This window comes from Marmota flaviventris, chromosome 9, assembly GCF_047511675.1.
Source record: "Marmota flaviventris isolate mMarFla1 chromosome 9, mMarFla1.hap1, whole genome shotgun sequence".
Classification (NCBI taxonomy): domain Eukaryota; kingdom Metazoa; phylum Chordata; class Mammalia; order Rodentia; family Sciuridae; genus Marmota; species Marmota flaviventris.
In genome coordinates, this window is record NC_092506.1 from 15,855,816 (window position 1) to 15,875,840 (window position 20,025).

At 34.6% G+C, this 20,025-nt stretch overlaps 1 protein-coding gene across 1 annotated transcript; it reads left to right on the top strand.

Annotated features, from left to right (window-relative positions):
- The first annotated feature begins 437 nt into the window (after positions 1 to 437).
- On the top strand, positions 438 to 1,370 carry Or5m9 (olfactory receptor family 5 subfamily M member 9). The gene has a single exon (XM_027922726.1). The coding sequence runs from the start codon at positions 438 to 440 to the stop codon at positions 1,368 to 1,370; it is 933 nt and encodes a 310-aa protein (XP_027778527.1).
- The last annotated feature ends 18,655 nt before the right edge of the window (positions 1,371 to 20,025 follow it).

Genomic DNA, 20,025 nt, shown 5'->3' on the forward strand with positions numbered 1-20,025 from the left:
AATGCCTTGATGCTATATTTAACATATTTCACATTTAAAAAAAAGAGTAGTAACATTCAGAAATAGGATCAAATCCAACTTTGATAATGAGAGAATATGGGAATTTAGTTAAGGTCATATTTTTTTACATAGAAAATCCCATGACTTCAGCTACATTTAAAACCAAATTCCACAACTACCTATTTTCACACTTATGAAGTTCCAAAATAAATGTGCTACTGTCATGAAAACACTCTACAGGGATACTTAAATTTAAAATTATAGGGCCTATTATGTTACTAATCCATTTTTCATATAGTGATAAAATCTGCATTGCATTTTATATTGTGTAGGTAGGATAAAGGTAAATGTAACTCAAGACATTTAAGAATAAAGAAGTATATTCACATTTTAATAAATTTCTCCATAGCAGCACAGACTGGGTCTCTGTTAAGGCAATGCCAAATTTCACCGATGTAACAGAGTTTATTCTCTTGGGGTTGACCAGACGTCGGGATCTCCAGGTACTCTTTTTTGTGGTGTTCCTTGTGGTTTACATGATCACTCTGCTAGGGAATATTGGCATGATCATTTTGATCAGCATCAGTCCACAGCTTCAGAGTCCTATGTACTTTTTCCTGAGTCACTTGTCTTTCGTGGATGTGTGGTTCTCCTCCAATGTTACCCCCAAGATGCTGGAAAACTTACTGTCAGAGAACAAGACTATTTCTTACGTGGGGTGTTTGGTGCAGTGCTATTTTTTCATTGCCCTCGTCCACGTGGAGGTCTACATCTTGGCAGTGATGGCTTTTGATCGCTACATGGCCATCTGCAACCCTTTACTGTATGGCAGTAAAATGTCCAGGATTGTGTGTGTTCGGCTCATCTCTGTGCCTTATGTCTATGGATTCTCTGTGAGTTTAATATGCACATTATGGACATATGGCTTATACTTCTGTGGAAATTTTGAAATCAACCACTTCTATTGTGCAGATCCTCCACTCATCAAGATTGCCTGTGGAGGAGTGCACATCAAAGAATTCACAATGATTATTATTGCTGGAATTAACTTCACGTATTCCCTGTCAGTGGTCCTCATCTCCTACACCCTCATTGTTGTCGCTGTGCTGCGTATGCACTCTGCTGATGGGAGGAAGAAGGCCTTTTCCACCTGTGGGTCCCATTTGACTGCTGTTTCCATGTTTTATGGTACCCTCATATTCATGTACCTCAGGCGGCCAACTGAGGAGTCTGTGGAACAGGGCAAAATGGTGGCTGCATTTTATACCACAGTGATTCCTATGCTGAATCCAATGATCTACAGTCTGAGGAACAAGGATGTGAAAGAGGCAGTCAACAAAGCAATTGCCAAGGTCAATTTGGGGCAGTAAAATTGCAATAGGTATTTAAATGTGATGTCAGTTCTGTGATGTATGATTAATCATAAAGTTTCTTGCTCAAAAACTACTATCTAATATAAACTCTTGCATACACTAAAAGATCCATTCCAACAAAGTCATGATTTACCTCATGCATACATTCTAATAATTAACCATGTTTTATTATCTATCTATCTATCTATGTACAACAATATTTTGAAATTGTCATAGGACCACTCACAGCAGATGTAAAATTATGCTCTTGTAGTTATTGGAGCTACTTATGACTTTAGAAAAATAAATGTTAATTTGGAAGAGTATTTTTGCAGTTGAACTTTATTTCTTAAGGCATTTTTGATATGCACTTCCTCATCTTAAATTTCATGTGAAATTCATGTCTCCAGCAGAAAAAGTAATAATTCATTTATTTCCCATTACTATAGAAATTTGATGGTGCTGATCTTCATACATAATGGATAGGTTTTTGTCAGTGAAATTGTATTCAGAATTTTCAAATAATGTTTTATCATAGTCATAAGGTTTGGACTTAGTGTGTATATTTGATAGTTAACTATTTGTGATTCCATGCAATATTTTCCACCTTAATTTCTTGGTTCAGACATTAATATGAATTTTAGATGTCAGCATGTAAAATATCTTGTACAAGAGAATTTTCACCATTCATCATAATCAAAAGACAAATGAGCCGGGCGCAGTGCACATGCCTGTAATCCTAGCAGCTTGGGTGGCTGAAACAGGAGAATCGTAAATTCAAAGCCAGTCTTAGCAACTAATAGGCAGTAAGCAACTCCGTGAGACCCTGTCTCTAAATAAAATACAAAATAGGTTGGGGATGTGGCTCAGTGGTTAAATACCCCTGAGTTCAATCCCTGGTACCAAAATAAATAAATAAAGCAAATTAATGTGGATTTTCTAATATTTAAAATCTAATTTTAGCCATTGAAATTATTAAATTATGCTTTTGTTTGTTAATATTACTTGAAAGTATTTGCTTCCAGCTTTTTCTCGTTAATATTGTATTCTTTGAATCTCAATTAGCAACTCAAATCCAGTTGTCAGTAGATAGTTTTCCACCATTCAAGTGGCTGTGAATTCAAATGTACCACTTCAAAATGATGCCACATTTTGGCCTAGTTAAAAATTCTTAAAACTGCACTCTTTAATTTACTTATATTGGTGCATCCACTGTCTATTTATTTTACCGTCTGTTCCTGTTTTAGGTTATATATATATATATATATATATATATATATATATATATATATATATATACACACACACACACACACATATATATATTTGTGTACTTTTGGTGATCCTTGCTGCTTACCAGTATTAGGTCAAATGTGAAGGAGAAATGTTTTCTGATGACTGAGTTTAACCTCAGGTAACTGCTGATACAATTAAAAGGGTGCACACTTTTGTATGTGCAGAAGGAATCTGAGAAGTAAGTAGCATAAATGTCAGTGATGCCTCTGGTGATGTGGCATAATTCAAGTGCAGAAAGTATTGTTATCTCTGCCAATTTGCTATGGGCCACTTCCCCAACAATTTAGAATGCATCTAATGAAAATCAGTACAGCTCTTTCAAAAATGTTGATTGTGAGAACAGGATGTAAAAGTAGAACTGATTTGTACAGAAATTATGTTTGCAATATTTCTGTTTTCAAATTATACAAATTTGATTTTAAAGAGTTGGGGTGAAGTAAAAAATTAGAGCTGCCCAAGTAACACTTATTTGTGCAGAGATTGCTTTCATAACAGGACATTTAAAAGCCCTACTTCTGGTGATTGTCATGATAGTGACATTCCTCAATCTTCACTATTTCACTTGTTCTTTTAGAAATGAAGAACTAGAAGTATAGCTACATCTGAGCCCCATGTTCTTTATTATTATTATTATTATTATTAGTCACTATAAATTTGTCACTGAGTTGTGAATAGAAATTTTATTTATAACATCTAAAAATTATCTTCTTAAGCCAGGTATGGTGGCACACATCTGTAATCCCAGTGACTTGGGAGGCTGAGGCAGGAGGATCAGGAGTTCAAAGCCAGCCTCAGCAAAAAGCGAGGCACTGAGCAACTCAGTGAGACCCTGTCTCTAAATAAAATACAAAATAGGGCTGGGGATGTGGCTTAGTGGTTGAGTGCCCCTGAGTTCAAGCCTTAGTACCAAAAATAAAATAAAATAAAACAATTACCTTATCAATGACAAAGCCAGTACACACGGCTCCTCTCCCTCAAACTGAAGTGGCCTAGACCAAGACTTCAAAACTTCATATTGAGGGTTATTAGATATATCATTACTTGTTATGAAGTGTAGAGATTGATTGTCCTTTATCAATTGTGCCTGATGACCTTATGAGAGAAGTTTGGATGCACACAGAGAGGAAACAACCCTTCATGAAGGAGGCAGAGACTGGAATTATGCTGCTATATGCCAAGACATACCTGTGGTTAGCAGAAAAAAGGAGAAAAGTAAAGATTCTCCCCTACAGTCTTCAGAAGCAGCAAGGTCTTGTCAATATCTTGATTCTGAGTTTCTAGCTGCCAGACTTGCAAGGGAATATGTTTTTCATGTTAAACCAGTTAGTTTGTGGCACATTGTTATGGTAGATTTAGAAAAACAGTGCATTTCCTTTCTGCTTGGTTGCCAGGTTGCTACTGGTTTCTCTTGGGTTCCTGGCTACATCTCAGGAGGGTGAATCATCATCCATTCTACCCCGGGAAAGGCCTCAAACTTATCTAAACACTTTTTCCCTTGCTCGCTGGTTTTACAATAACTGTACCAAATCTAGGAAGCTCCTCAGTGAAAGAGGTACAGGAATCCTTTTTCAAAGAGTCAATAAACTTCAATTCTACTGACATTGCCAACGTTTAGTTCAGTTCTTATTGCCTACCATTGTGAGTTTTTTTTTTTCCTCCCTACCAGTTCTTTTTTTTTAATCTATGAATTATTAGTTCTTTTAGCTATTTAGTGTCATAGATTGAAAACTAAAAAATAACCATGATCAAACATTTCCTTTTAGAGGGCTTGCCATTAGATATTAACAGTTAAGGATTTTAAGATAATTTCTCTACTATATATATATAGTTGTGTTTCCCTAAATATCAGTTAATGATATAAGCCATTATGTGGCATTCTGAATGCATTGCCTTAGAAGCAACTGAAATGCTGCAAAGCTTTAATGATGATTTTGGTCTTGTGTGAGGAAAATATTTTTAAAAACCACATTTTTTAAATATATAGTGGGATATAATATTGGTGCCTTCATATAGGGTCTAAGATTTATATTTAACCATAAAATCTGCTGTGTGATAACTTGGAATGATTTAAGCTATTGTGATTTTCAAAGATTTCTGATTGAATTTTAACAGTCATTTTTTTGCAGTATTTATTCAAGTATAATACATGAGATGTTTTCCATAGTAAACAGTTTGGTGTTTTAAATGCTTCACTACTTACAGAACTTTTGCTAATTTCTATTCATTAATTTTTCTGATTTATCATGTTTGTGGTTATATGACATTTCATTTTCAGAGTTATCTAAAGTTGAAAGCTAATTTAAGAAAAACGCTTAGCAGACAATATTACATGTGATATGTCAATATGGGGAAAAATTTGGAGTATGAAAATAAAGGTCATAAAACACAACATTGTTCTAAGCCACAAATCACACACCCAAACACCTATGCTTACACAAACTTATCATACATGTATATGTTTTGCATGTTATGTATATATTACATGTCAATACAATGTACCACATTTGACTCCTATATTATATACTGTAACTTTTAGAGGCTGTATCTGCTTATTAGGAATTTCTTCCCATAATTCTTATATATTATCCACCTCCCTTTCATTAATTTGAGTTTTTTTAGTTTCCACAATGTACATGACTATTACAGATTGAATTGAGACTTAAGATCCAATGTCTGTTATAAAATTCTCTTTTCTTATTTATCAGTTAAGTTTAATAATATATTCAAACAAATTTGGAAAGAACTCTGATGATATATAATGCAATTCCAATCAATAAAATATTCACAAAGGTTCTTTTTAACATACAATTGATGGGATATTTTATGAAAGTTAAGAGAAAAGAATACAATGAACTTCATACTAAAAGAGTACTTGGGCCCTTCACATTGAAGGAGCCATACTCTTTTCTATCTCTGATTTCACATGGATTCTTCTTATCTGAGTTATTTATTTTTCTTTCTCTGCAGACTACTTTTCTGTTTCTCATAGCACAAGGAATTCTCAGCTCTAGAATTCACTTAAGCAAAATAAGTGATCAGCTTAAATTCACTAAAATTATGGAATTTGAATTCCAAGGTCCAAAGAAGAATAACATCTGATTGGCTTATCCTTAGTCATGTGATCACTCCAGTATATTTTCATAAAAGGATAAGGCCACTAGTACAATGGTGCATGTCATATTCCTACCCTATGGATCAGGGGGATTCTCAGTGAGCAGGGGTTCACTATGAGCTAGAAAAGAGTTCATATTACATTTTTTCTCACTCATTTATTCACTCTTCTACCATCATTTATGCAAGATTATATTATACACTAAGAGTGAAAAATTGTAGAAGTTAATGCATTCTTCCCAGTGAATTAATCAGATTAAAACCATTAACTGTCTTCAAACCAATGTTGTCATTGACAGACTAGTAAGGCAAAGGTGATATTTACAATAGAGTCTAGTGGGCTTCTCAAAACTTCAAGGCTGATAATTTCTCTCTTTTTATTTTTATTTATTTTTTTTTTTTGAATTTTTAAATATTTATTTTTTTTTTTTTTTAGTTTTCGGCGGACACAACATTTTTGTTTGTATGTGGTGCTGAGGATCGAACCCGGGCCACACTCATGCCAGGCGAGCGCGCTACCGCTTGAGCCACAAATAAGGCTTAGGAAATGTAATTTGCACGTTGGTACCACCTTCTCCCACACGTGCCCCAATCATCCTTCAGTTTCCCAGCTCATGGGACTCTGGAAGTCACTTTGGGGCTGCAGTAGCTCAGCCTTCTGCTGGCATTCTTGCATACTAACTGCTTCGGTACACTTCTTGGGTATGTTCACTCTCTAAGGGCTTCACCACTTCATTCAGAACTTCAAAATTTTGTAACTTATTTGGTTGCTACCTGCTTCCTTCAGCAAACCATCAGGAAGCACTGTTAAGCAGAAAATTGCCGCAGTCTGGCTGGGCACAAATCACAATCCACTGAAGCAGGAACAAACTTTATTTCTGAACTCCACCAGCACACTCCACACACGCTCCCCGGAAACTATCCTGAACGCCACATGGCTCCTCCGGGAACCACACTCCAACCAGAAATCCCTCCTCCAGCACTTCCCCAACCAATGGGAACTCTCCGGGAATCCCCACAAGAACTCCAAAGTAGCAAGAACTCCAAAGCAGCAGGCCGAGGCGGACAGCAGGGGTCTAACATACACAGCTCAACATAACCATCATCATCCCAATGGCCTGCTGGCGTCACCTTTCAACCACTCCGTACTGGCAAAAATGCCATGCATCATTCGGACTCAGCTATGGCTCTCAGCAGAAAATGTGTTCCTGTTTGATCTTCAAGGATATCCCAGGATAAAAAGTGCAAGATTGACATCAAATATTAGAATGGATAAATGAAATAATAAGTCTAATGCATTACAGTTGGATGTTGAAGTTGCTTTAAAATCACCCAAACACAGCTTGCTTCTTGGGCTAGTATAGCACCCATATTTATTACTTGGTTTCAAGCTATTCTATTCCATTAAATAGTAATTTCCTCAAACACTCAAAATTTCAAAGGGTTTGTGGAAATCAATTTTGTTTAGGCAATTTAGACATAAGTCTGCATTATGCCTGTGATAAGGTACCAAAAGTGAGTGTGAACTTCTAAAAAATGATCCTGACTTTATTTGTACAGTGAAAATTTACTGTTAAAGGACAGGGTAATTCCATGTGTTAGTCAAGGTTCTCTAGAGAAACAGAACCAATGGGCAATAGATAGGTAGAGAGACTGATTACAGGAACTGTCTTGTCCCATTATGGAAGCAGACAAGTCCCACAATTTGCCTCCTGTACAGAAAGACCAGAAATAATGGTCGATGTTGGCATCATTTAGTGTGGAATCAAGGACCTGAGGATCAGGAGGCCTGACAGTCTAAGTCCCATTCTGAGGGTGAAGAATGGAGACTGAGGTTAATGTGGTAGGCTGCTCTAAGTCCTAGACACAGAGGGCCCAATAACTATGAGCTGGCATTTGAGTGCAGGAGAAGACAGATAGATGTTTTAGGTCAAGAAGCAAGAGAGAATCACCCTTCCTACATTCTTTGGTTCCTTCTAGGTTCTCAACAGATTGAATTTAATCTGATCACATTGGTGAGCGCAATCTTCTTAGTCTGATTATTCAAATGCTCACCTGTTCCAGAAACATCCTCACAGACACACCCAGAAATAACGCTTTGCCAGCTATGCTGGCATCCCTTAGCCCAGTCATATGCATGAACTACTATCTCATGAAATTTCAAGAAGTTACTGGTTGTGAATCTAGCAGAGATCAGAGGCAGAATGAGAAATGATGATTAGCATGAAGCCTACAGATGGAGAGCCGGCAATTACATAAACTGACACAAGGATATACAGAAATTTACTTCCTTGCTTCGTACTACATCCTCTATCAGAACACTAAACTGGAAAGGAAACTGAAAGCCAGCAGCTAGTTATCACTGGGTAGGAGCTTCCAGGTCAATGCTTTCAGTGCCATATATCCAAACTCAAGTCATCTGCTACAACTTTAATTCTATTCCTTTAAATAGTACATCATATCATAGGTGATATGATTAACAAACTCAGGTACAAAAGGATTTTACTCATGTGAAGAAAGATGAAAATGAATGTACTTCAGGAAAAAATTCTGAACACATATCTGTTTGTGGTATTTTTCCAAGTCAGGAAATCCCGTTAGTAAAGGAAGTTAGAGGTAGGACATAACAAGTCCTTATAAAGGCCCATAAAGTACGGCGTGGTCCCTACCTTTCTCAATCCCTAAATACCTTCCTTAAAGTTTTTGTGTTAGAGTCTGTAAACAAGTCTGGATGGCGCCTGGCATTTTGCCAGAGGGAGTGGTTTATGAAGTAAAGCCAGCGAGCCATTAAGTGTGGAGATTTCTTATTGGTTGACTGATGTATCTAGTTTATATAAATACTTCTGTTGTCCTACAATAAATGGCTCCTACTCCTGCTGTATCAATCTACACAAGTTGTTCGTCACCCCCCAGCTATTTTGCTGCAGCCTGACTGCGGCATTTTTGTATTTGTTTCTACCTGGAATGCTCTTTCCTGATACCATTATGTCTTGCTCCTTCACCTCCTGACATTTCTTAAATATTATGTCAATGTTTATCTAGAGCTTTGTGTGTATGCTATATATGCATTGCATGTATATATACATTACATATGCATACATAATATATGTATGAAACCAATCCAATTTTTTTTTACTATGTGAAATAAATCAAGGATTTCAAATTATATATTTGTTTTTTTCTTTTTTCACATAATGGTTTATCAGTCTTATCTAATGGTTAATCTATTTTTCCCAATTATTCAAAATATTGAGTAGCTTTTGTGTTTCAAATACTATATGTCACTGTTATGTCCTTCAGACACAACAGTGAGTACATATAGTTAAGATCCATGTTTTTATACTATAGATTCTGGTCAGGCAGGTACATAATAATGCAAAGTGAAATAGATTATTCCAAACTATGTTTAATTATGAAGGAAAATTATTTGATTCTATGAAATTATATCATGAAAGAATCTGGCCCACAATGAAGATCAATACTCTTGTTGCAATATGAATTTGAATAGGAATTAAAGCAATAATTATGTTATTTGAACTATCCCTACAAGCCTTATTTCTTTTTTAAATTTTTATGAAAATCTATTAATAAAGCTTTTTCCCTCTTTTGGGTAACTCTAAGATTATTATAGTTTAAAAATGCCTTACCCTGTGGCAATGCAGTTCCTTGCTTAATATTCTGTTCTTCCAAACATTGCAATAAAATCATCCACTGTATTTTACAAAGTGTTTATATACACACACATCCACACAAACATATATACATGAATATGGTTTTAGAGTCTATTTTCTGAATGAAAAATCCATGGTCAATTTAATTACAATTGCATCATGTTCATAATTTAGCTCTAGGGTAGAATCAACATCTTTTTTAAATTAGAGGTACTACTTCACAAAATATGCTATGCTTATGTATTATTTATGATTTTTTAAATATCTCACTGCCAACTTTTTAGATGTCTATACTTTATTAGAACAATTTTGTTATTTCTTTTCCTTACTCTAGTCAACATTATTTTGTGATTGACAGTGATACATGATGAATGTATATATGTATATGTATTTTTGTAACTGACCACATTACTATCACTTTATTAGCTTTAATAGTGTCTTGGATCATACAGAAGAAATAGGAAAACTGTCACCTCTTTGCTAGAACTTAATTTTTTTTTTCATCTTTCCTTTACTACATTATTATATTTATTCCTATTCTATTTTTCTCTTGTTGCCCACCACCTTCACAGAGTTTTAAGGAAAAAATATAATGGATGTAGTTGTTTCTATTTTTTTTTTTTTTGCAGGGTAGGGGGGTGCCAGGGATTGAACTCAAGGCACTTAACCACTGAGCCACATCCCCAGCTCTATTTTGTATTTTAGCGACAGAGTCTCACTGAGTTGCTTAGCACCTAGCTATTGCTGGGGCTGGCTTTGAATATTCAATCCTCATGCCTCAACCTCCTGAGCTGTTAGAATTATAAGCTTGCACCAGCGTGGCAGGCTGCTTCAACTTTTTCTTCATTAAATATGGCAGGCACTACTGATTTGAGACAGATCATCTTTATTATTATGTTAACATTTTTCTTATTTGATATTTTCCTAGAAGTTTTTTTTATGATGAAATTTCAATTTTTGCTAAATACTCTTAAAATATATTGAGAAATGCCTTTCTTTTGTCTGAATTTACTGAATTATAGAAATAAATTCAAAAAATAAAACAAAATTATTAATAAGAATAATCTTCACACCTTAAAAATATCAGGTAAACAGGTACACTATTGACAATAAATTTATATATTGTTTTTGTTATTTAATTCTACCATGTAGAATTTGGAGTTTTTATTTTTTTGCTTGTAGTTTTCGTTTGTTTGTTTGTTTTATTTTGTTTTGTTTATTGTTTTTGTTTTGCTTTGTTTTTTCTTTTCACTGCTGGGATCTTTTCCAGAGCCTCACATAGCTTACACAAGTCCTTTAATACTTAGTTCATCCCAAATCCTCAGATAGCATTTTTAATGTCCATTTTTCTTTCTGGTAATATCATTTCTGTTGACAACACATGAGGATTATTAAGAACTGAATCACATTAGGTAGTGTGAAACCATGCTAATATGTGTTCAGTGTACTTAGACATCTTGTGAGAGACATTCACAAATTACATGAACTGACACTTAAAACAACTCCTGGTTCAGCGATTGTTGTTGGTTCCTTTGCTTTTTGCCTTTCCAGGAATTGAACCCAGGGCTTTGCACATGGTAGGAAAGTGCTCTACCACTAAACTACACCCCTGCCCCTGATTTCTGGTTTTAATATTTATAATAAATAGCCTTTTTTGTTCTCCATTTGCACATGCAGAAAACAAAGCTGAATAGCAGGAAAAATGGGTGTTTCATGTCATGCAGGTGTTTGGTTGGAAACAGAAGGCAGTGTTCTCCTTCTTGCTACACATGCCCTTCATCATTGATTGTGCTGATTTCCATTTATTCGTTTTGCCTTTATTTTTATTCTAAACTCAACAATGTAAGGCTTTCCCCAATTTTGTTAATTCTTAATGTGTTTAGATTCAGTCTTTCTCATTAAATTGCAGAAGATTATATGGCCCTACATAAGCAGTCATTTGCATATGCCTTCAATTGTAAACACATGACACATAAAATGAATTCACTTATATTTTAATGATATATTAAACTGAAAATTTCATATTTTCCTTCAAGTAAGTTTACTTTTACAATTTTCACTAGAGTGAATTAATTTGTTTTTGAATAACTTACATTTTGCAATGCAATTTTGTGGCTTCTCATTTCTAAAAGTAATTAAAACATACTCATAAGCATTTCATCTTAGCTTGATTCATAATCCATTCTATCAAATATGTAGAACCTAATAATCTGATTAATTATTGCAGCTCAGAGACCATTGTCTCTACCCAAATTGAGCAGATATGGCTTAATGCCATCTTACAATGTTAGAATATATGACCTCCACATTCAATATTTATTTTTTACCTCCAAGTGAGTAGGAAATTAGCTGTTGGCTCTTGGGTTACTTTGTACAGAAAAGAAAGAAGAACTTCCTCATTTTCCTTTATTGCATTCTACTAGGGTCTTTAAATCACAGTACCTGTCAAAATTGTAACCATGATACAAGTTGTAGTTTGTCACAGAATTTGAAAAACTTAAAGCAATGATCACATTCTCAAATGATTTGATACAGGCAATATGCAATATCTCACTACAGAATTCAAGAGCCTCCAAGACTCTATTGTTTGCCTATAATATATGACCTGAAATGAGTTAGCTTTTTGATTCTATTTCTAATCAGACATCAAAAATTCTGAGTATCTGACAACATTAGGAAAAGTGTAATTACCTGTAACTTTCATTATTCATTTTTTAAAATTTTTTGATTAAATGATTACTGATCATTAAGGGAAGAGAAACCAAAGCCAGAGTTTGCTTGTGTGTTGATGATGAAACAGTCTCTCTGGGTCTTATTATAAAACTCTTCCTTGCAGAGAGAATTCCCTGCCGTATTGGCTATCAAGTGGGTTTGCTCACTAATCAGTTTCTAGGGGCCTTGTTAAAATAACTGGTTTCTAAACTTTTTCATGGGGACATATTAACTGTAACCAATATCAACAAACACACAAAGTTTTGACTTTTTCATTAGGATTAATGAATAAGTATGTATTTTAAGTGTGTTGAGACCATTAGGACTCTTTGGGGATGGCTATTTCAGCTACCTGGAAGCACTTTCCTCAGGGAAACAAGAACTTCCATGGGAGATAAAATAATTTAGAACTAGATTTAAGCTTGTGTCTGGGCTCTTCTAACACTTTCCTATGTCCTCTTGGGAAAGTCATAAACTTTGAATAAGAAATTAAAAGGATGCTTATAATAAGCACAAGACTGTTTTGGAGAATAAACTAATAGTGGATATATATTTTTTTTTAATTTTTATTATTGGTTGTTCAAAACATTACATAGTTCTTGTGGATATTAAACTGCTTTTCAAAACTGCAAATTACTGATGCTATACAGTTTATGAACAGAATGATAGTGCTACCACTAATCACATTGTCTAACATTTATTCATTCCTTATCATGATACAGGCAAGATACTAAATGTTACTCTATAAATAAGTCATTAATCCTTGCAAGGACAGTATGATATAGGTTAAATGAACTCACATTTCAGATAAGAAAAGTTCAGGTGTTTTAGATATTTTGACTCAGGGCACAGCTGATAAATGTATTGTCTTAAATTCAAATATAAGAATTTAGGATGAATATTCTTATTAAATGCTTTCTTTCTTTCTCTCAACATTTTCTATGTTCAGCAAGAATCCTAATATGTAAATATAGAGAAAGATAGATATAGAAAGATATATAAATACATATTATAGATTCATATATATCACCATGGTCCATATTCAACAAGAATCCTATTAACTCAATTTAGCTAGAATCTCCCTTATCCTGAGGTTTTCTCAGAGTCATTTCCATCCTTTTTCGTGTTTTTTCCAGAGTTGAATCTAATCTCTCTCCCCCATTACAACATGCCATTGGAGTGGTCCCTCTACCAATTGTGATAGTCTTGAATAGTCATCCTTAATTACATATACATAAATATAAAACATATAATATATTATTTATGTTATATAATGTTATATAAAATATGATTTCAATTTTTATTATGATATATAATTATATATGATATATATTTCAATTTTTGATAAATGCTAAAAAATTTTTAAATTCATTACACAAATTTCTTACTATTCTAACTTTGAATCCTACAAAGCAAGCCAGGGAGTACTGAATTAAATACATAAATTGAATATATAAATATCCAAATATTCGGTAGTTTTATTTTTCATTTTGAATTTCATTCTTTCTCTATTAATTTCCACAAATATTAGTTTCATTCAAATTCACAAGCATGACATTCCACCAAGTTCAGTTCCTGTGCTGTTTAAACATGTTTTGAAAATGTCATTACTGCTTTTTCACATTTGTACATTTATCATTTTTCGGAGACCATGGTCTGCTCTTTGGAACTTCATTCCCTGCTATTTTCCTTACTTCCTGCTACAAATCTTCCTCTCCTTTGTTGACTGGAGCTGTTCTTCTTGTCTTTGCCCTTACTGAAATACTTTTTAATATCTATCACTTTCTCATTCTTCAGGTTCAAGCTCTAAAGCTAATTTCTTGGAAAAACTTACACTATATTCATTCATTCTCCCCCATATATAATTTCAATAAGAAAAATTAAAGTCAACTTATTTTTCAGCAACTGCTGTTGGCCATCTTGCCTCATTGTTATACTTTCCTCATAGCATTATAATTCTGTCTATCAGTCTTGCTCTGATGGCTATGAACTGAGGGCAGAGACTCTGCCTGTCACCCTTTTTTCACCCCTTTACATCCAGGTCCTTATGTGTTTGATAAATGTTTCTTCTCCTTGTTCTTCTATTTATTTTTACAAGGTGACAAATTTGAAAGCCATTCAAAATAAAAGCATGTGTGAGATAGGATATTATCATTTTCATTAAACTTCTAAGCCAAAACATTTTATACCTTCTGTGACTTTGTATATTTTCGATGTACTTTTAGTTCAACATTACATAATAGATCTCACACTCGTGTAGAGATATTATTTTCTATTGTATTTGTAAAAGTTTTATCTGCAGTACATAGAGGTTTGATATTTGATGAACTTTCACTGTTCTGATTAATGTATTTTCCTAGATTTTACTGATCACATTCATCATGAAACATTTTATTTTTTTCCTTCTAGAGGTATGTGTGACTTATTTTTCCTTTGTTAAAATTTACCACACTCCAGAGTAATTTTTAATAGAGATACACTAATACTTCTAATGCCAAATTAATAGAACTATTTTAAAGACTTAAAACCTTTCCCATTTTTACTTAATAAACTATTACAACAACCCATTTCTAATAAATTCTCAGCTTAATTTCTCTATCCGTAGTCAAGTAGATGTGTTTCATTCGTACCCAGCATCCTATCTATTATCCCTCCACTGTTATCTGAAATAATTTTCAGAGGTCTCAGCATTTCATAGATTATGTCCTGCAGTGGACTATGTGCTTAAAAGCTTGGTATCCAGACAGATGCTATTTAGGAAATCAGCCCTTATAGGAACTCATTAGGTCATCAATACTTTGATCCATCATGTGAACCAACAATATTATGTTACTCTCTTCAGAGGACCATATCAGTTTGGTTACCTGATCTCAGATTGGAGCCTCTGAATCCTTGAGCCAAAATAAACCTTTTAGTATTATAAATTCATTATAGTAATATCAAACTGTCTAATATACTGGCCCACAGACAGTGAGGGAATGTTTAATTTTTCCCCATATCCATACATATTCCTTTTCAAATATGTGAGTTTGATCCTTACATAAAAAAAAATGTCAAGAGTTAATATCTTAAATATAGAGTAAAGATGACTACAGTTTAAAGAGCATTTCTGCATTTCAAAAGATAACAACACTGTTCATTTTTAAGTCTTGGCTTAACTGCTTCACTATTTTCAAAGTTCCCAGAATGCATTCACCCTTACCTAAATACCTGGAGGTGATATATCTTTCTGTAAATTATCAAAGCATTTAACTACCAAGAAAAAAAGAATGAATTCCAAAGCAATTAGATAATTATTTATCAGATTCTTAAAAGCCAATCCATAGTATTTTAAATAAAAAGGTGACCCTAGAATATAACAGCAGTGCAATCCTAACATTATCTCCGTGGCTGAAAGGACACGGAGATTTAAGAACCCAAAGAGAGCTAGGCTATGAATGAGAACTTGCCTCCTGGATGGAGCTGAGTAAAGAGAAACATGCCAAAGTGGGAGGCAGCAGGAATCAAGTACCCTGACCACCCTTTCATATGCTGTCCAATCTTCTGTTTCCATCGGTTACATCCAAATAAACTCGGCCATCAAGCATTCCTGAGAGATGCAATCCATGAAGGTCCTGAGTTTGGAAAATGGGGAAGGTATGTAAATTAGTGGTCATGTTTCTGGCATTAAATCATAGCTCTGCCAATTTGTTGGTGTAGGAACTTAACAATGTCCTTAAACCATCTAGACTTCAGTTTCCACTTTTGCAAGTAGATAATAATAGTACTTTCTAGGTGCGGTGGCACAGGCCTGTAATCCCAGCAGCTCGAGAAGCTGACATAGGAGTCTCACGAGTTCAAATCCAGCCTCAGCAAAAGCGAGGTGCTAAGCAACACAGTCTCCTCAGTGGTTGATTGTCCCTGAGTTCAATTCTCTGTACAAAAAAAAAAAAAAAATCCAGATAATAACAGTACTTACACTGTAGGCATTATATGGGTTGAATATGCTAATATAGAGAACTACTGAAATAGTGGTTGACATAATATTATTGCATTTTTTAAATTATAGAACTGTGCCAGGAGTCAGGGACACAGTGGTGAACAAAATAGACATACTCCCTTAGTCACTGGCTTATAAGTTATTGGAAGAGAGACCTGAAATAATAGACAATGGAGTCTATAATCATAAATTGTGATAATTCATTTCAAGTAGAAGCATTTGATATTGATAGAATGTAAGGGGAAAACCAACAAAGTTCAGAGTTCAGTTATTCTCCTGGTAAATGATATTAAGTTTGGATCTCCAAGAAAAAATAACAAATGGGAAGAGAGGTAGAGATTGCATTAAAGGATTTTTTAAAAAGTCTTATAAAGAAAGGACTCAGATCAGGCTGGGGATATGACTCAAGCACTAGCGCTCTCGCGCGGGTTGCTGGGTTCGATCCTCAGCACCACATAAAAATAAAATAAAGATGTTGTGTCCACCGAAAACTAAAAAATACATATTAAAAAAAAGAAAGGACTCAGAACACTGAAGGAAAACAAAGGAAGCTATGATGAAGAGAATAAAATAAAAAGAAAAAAATCTCTGTTCGGGGGAAAGCCAAGTAGACAGGCAAGGAAGCCCAAACACACCAGGTAGACTCCTGAAGACCATTGTGTGGAACTTGATCTGGATTCTAAGAGTAGAGTGAGGGTCATTGAAGCATTTTAAATAAATGGGGTTACTCGATGGAGTTTGTGTTTCAAGAACTTTATTAGAAACTAAGTACAATGTAGTTTTAACAGTCTTAAAAATTAAAGGATATTAGTTGGGATTGAAATATGGCAATGAAGGCGGAAAGAAAAGCATTAGTAAGGTGATCAACCAAGAAGTAAATTAGATAGAAAGCCAAGTAAGACAAAGGGCTTGAGAGGATGTTCATATTTAATTGATATAGTAGGACACAGAGGAGAGCCATTTACCAAGATGAAACACACAGGGCCAGGACCTGATTTGGAACCACGATGCTGGGAAATTAGTCTTGTGTGTTTAGAATTTGTATTGGTTTTGAGCCAGGCAAATTCATCCTTAAAATTTCAAAATACACCTCTGAAGATGAGAGGAGAGACAAATTTAAGATTAGTTTATAACTGAAGTTGTGCATATCAAAATGGATCTGTAAACATGAGAAACTCGAAGAACTAACAGCTTAAAAGATGAGGTTGAAAATGAATCTGAAATCAGTGAGGTAAGAGAAAAACAAATAAAACAGGGTACTGTTGCAAAAAACAAGGAGTGAGGAAATGCACAACATTTGCAAATATTAGATAAGACTCAGCTAAAAACAGAAAATACTCATTTTTTTCAGAAGTAAGATAATCAAGGAAAGACCAGCCTCAGTGATGGGCAGAAAAATAGTCTGCAAAGGATGAAAGATTATGAGGAATCGAGAGCAATAGACAAGTCTTTCAAGAATTTTGACAACTGCTCAGCTTAATTAAACACACACACACACGTACGTGTGTGCATGCATATACATGCACGCATACATACACACCCTTAATTTTTGTATCATACATATTCTTGGATTGAAATTTGAGAAGAAACTGAATTTTATCATTCGTAAAAAATACAGGGGTCAATTTTGATTTAGAAAGGCAAACACAAAATGAGTCAAAAGGAGTTCTTGATATTCTACAAAATCAGTGTCATCCAGTGTCCTGATCTGATAGCAAGGAAAGAAATAAAGTATCCTTCCTCTTTACTAAAAGATACATACAGAAGAAATAGAAAGGCAAATAAATCAGAAAAAAAAATAGATCCAGTGGCAAAAAAATGGAACAAACTTAAAAAATGTGAGGTAGTTAAAACTAAAGAACTTGCAATAATAAATTATCCATGCCTATAGGAATATATAGGAATTGAATCTCACACACACGGACACACATATATCTGCAAGACAGAGTGAGAAATGAGCTAATGAATACATGATTTCTGAGAAGTGTGAAAACAATCACCTTTGTTAAAGATGCTATGGTGGCCATCAGAAAGATATACTAAATTTTCCAGATTCACCAAGATAGAGGCAGAAACTAATAAAAATGTTTTTATGCCAGTATTTGGAGTATTGCGATTTTATATAGTTCTGATTTTGTGTTACCTTTAAAGAAAAAAAAATATCTCTTGGACACTTGCTATTTACTGGAGACTTTACTGAACACTGTACACACAGCTCATTCAACACTTAGAAAAACATTGTAAGGAAAGGAATTTATTTTGTTTGTAAAATTAAGGGAAATAGCAGTTTTAAAAGGATGGGGACCTTGTCTGAGTTTTATTAATCAGGATCTAAGTATTTTTTTAGTCATTTCACAAAACTTGTGTTCTCAATCAAAATGAACTGTTATGATTTATTATGCTTTTTCCAGTAGTGGATTCCATATTTGCCATTATGGATATATATCTAATTGGTGTATTTAAGTATAGTTCATTTAGGAATACATATTGTTAAGGGAATTTTTTAAAAATCCCAAATATAATTTGTCCAGCTCAGTATACATTGAGGAAAGTGTGGAAAAGAATATCACAGACTTCTGCTACCTCTAGAGGTCAGGTCGCTATCCAGAGGGACCCAGGGACTAATAAATCACCCAGAAAACTTCAGAATGAGCTCACTAAGAGCCAAATTCATTGTTGAGAAGGTGAGTCAGATGGAGTCTCTGTATGAATCCAGCGGCCAACCCTCCACCCGTAAGCCAACTCCCCATTAAGGACTTCTCGGTGAACTGAAAATCAATGTAATTGGGCTGCACCCTACATACATTTCATACCTTAAGTCCATCTCAGCACTTTCTAAAGAATATTTATTTAACTTAAAATACTACTTCACCAAGCCACAGTGCTCATCCTCTGTCTCGGTCTCTCTCTCTCTCTCTCTCTCTTTCTCTATCTCACACACACACACACACACACACACACACACACGCTTCTTAAGATATGCTCATAACCTCCTGGAATTTACCCTTTCTTGCAGTAATACCTACAGGAGAGAGTTATTATATGGCTGATAGAGGAGAGGTATGGGAACAGATAAGATTTCCTTGTCTAAAATCCTTTTATAAAAATGTTTCACTAAGAATGACTCTCTAGTTAAGTGTTGGTAACAGGTGTGTGGGTGTATAGGTGTGTTGTGTGCATGTGTTTAAATCCTTGCCCTTTACTCCTATAACATTCAGAACATAAGATAAAAAATTGTCTATTAATGAATTGACAATATAATTTTTGAATCGGTATACCATTTGCCTCATACTGCTTCTCAAAAAACAAAACGAAACAAACACTGTGTTTGGATTTAATCAGAATTTGAGGGAATTGACCTCAGTTCAGGGCTTTCCAACCTCTTTTGTGGCAGGTCATGTTTTTTAAAGTCACTGAACATGAACACCTGTGGTACTACTGAGTGTGCCTCTGCAGCCTGCTTGGTGGGTTCTTGGGAGGAAAACAAGCCTGGTGCAGCCCTGAGATGAAGGATGCTGTACTTGGAAGAGTCCTGCAAAACCCTGACTAAATCCAGGCAGGACCTGCATAATATCATGAAATGAGAAAATCAAGAAATATTTGGTCAAGTCAGCAGTGGATGGGAGAAAGCAGGTTCCCTGAGCATTATTTTCTTCTTTTCCCCATTGTTGAATATCTTTCTGTGCAGAGCATTGCTGCTGTCTGATAGCAGAGATATGAAACACCAGATATGTCCCAATTCTTAAAAAGCAAGGTCCTTTAAGAATTAAAGTGAGAAAGAGATTTAGTTTGCTCTGCACATATATTTTGAATCTAGATGGGCAAGATATAACCACAGACGCTAGGAGAAAACCAAATAAATGAAGTTACTTGCCATTCCCAGCTACCAGAGGAACTGAAAGTC

Excerpts from the sequence above, each read along its gene's own strand:
- Or5m9 (XM_027922726.1), top strand. The coding sequence starts at position 438 with ATGCCAAATTTCACCGATGTAACAGAGTTTATTCTCTTGGGGTTGACC.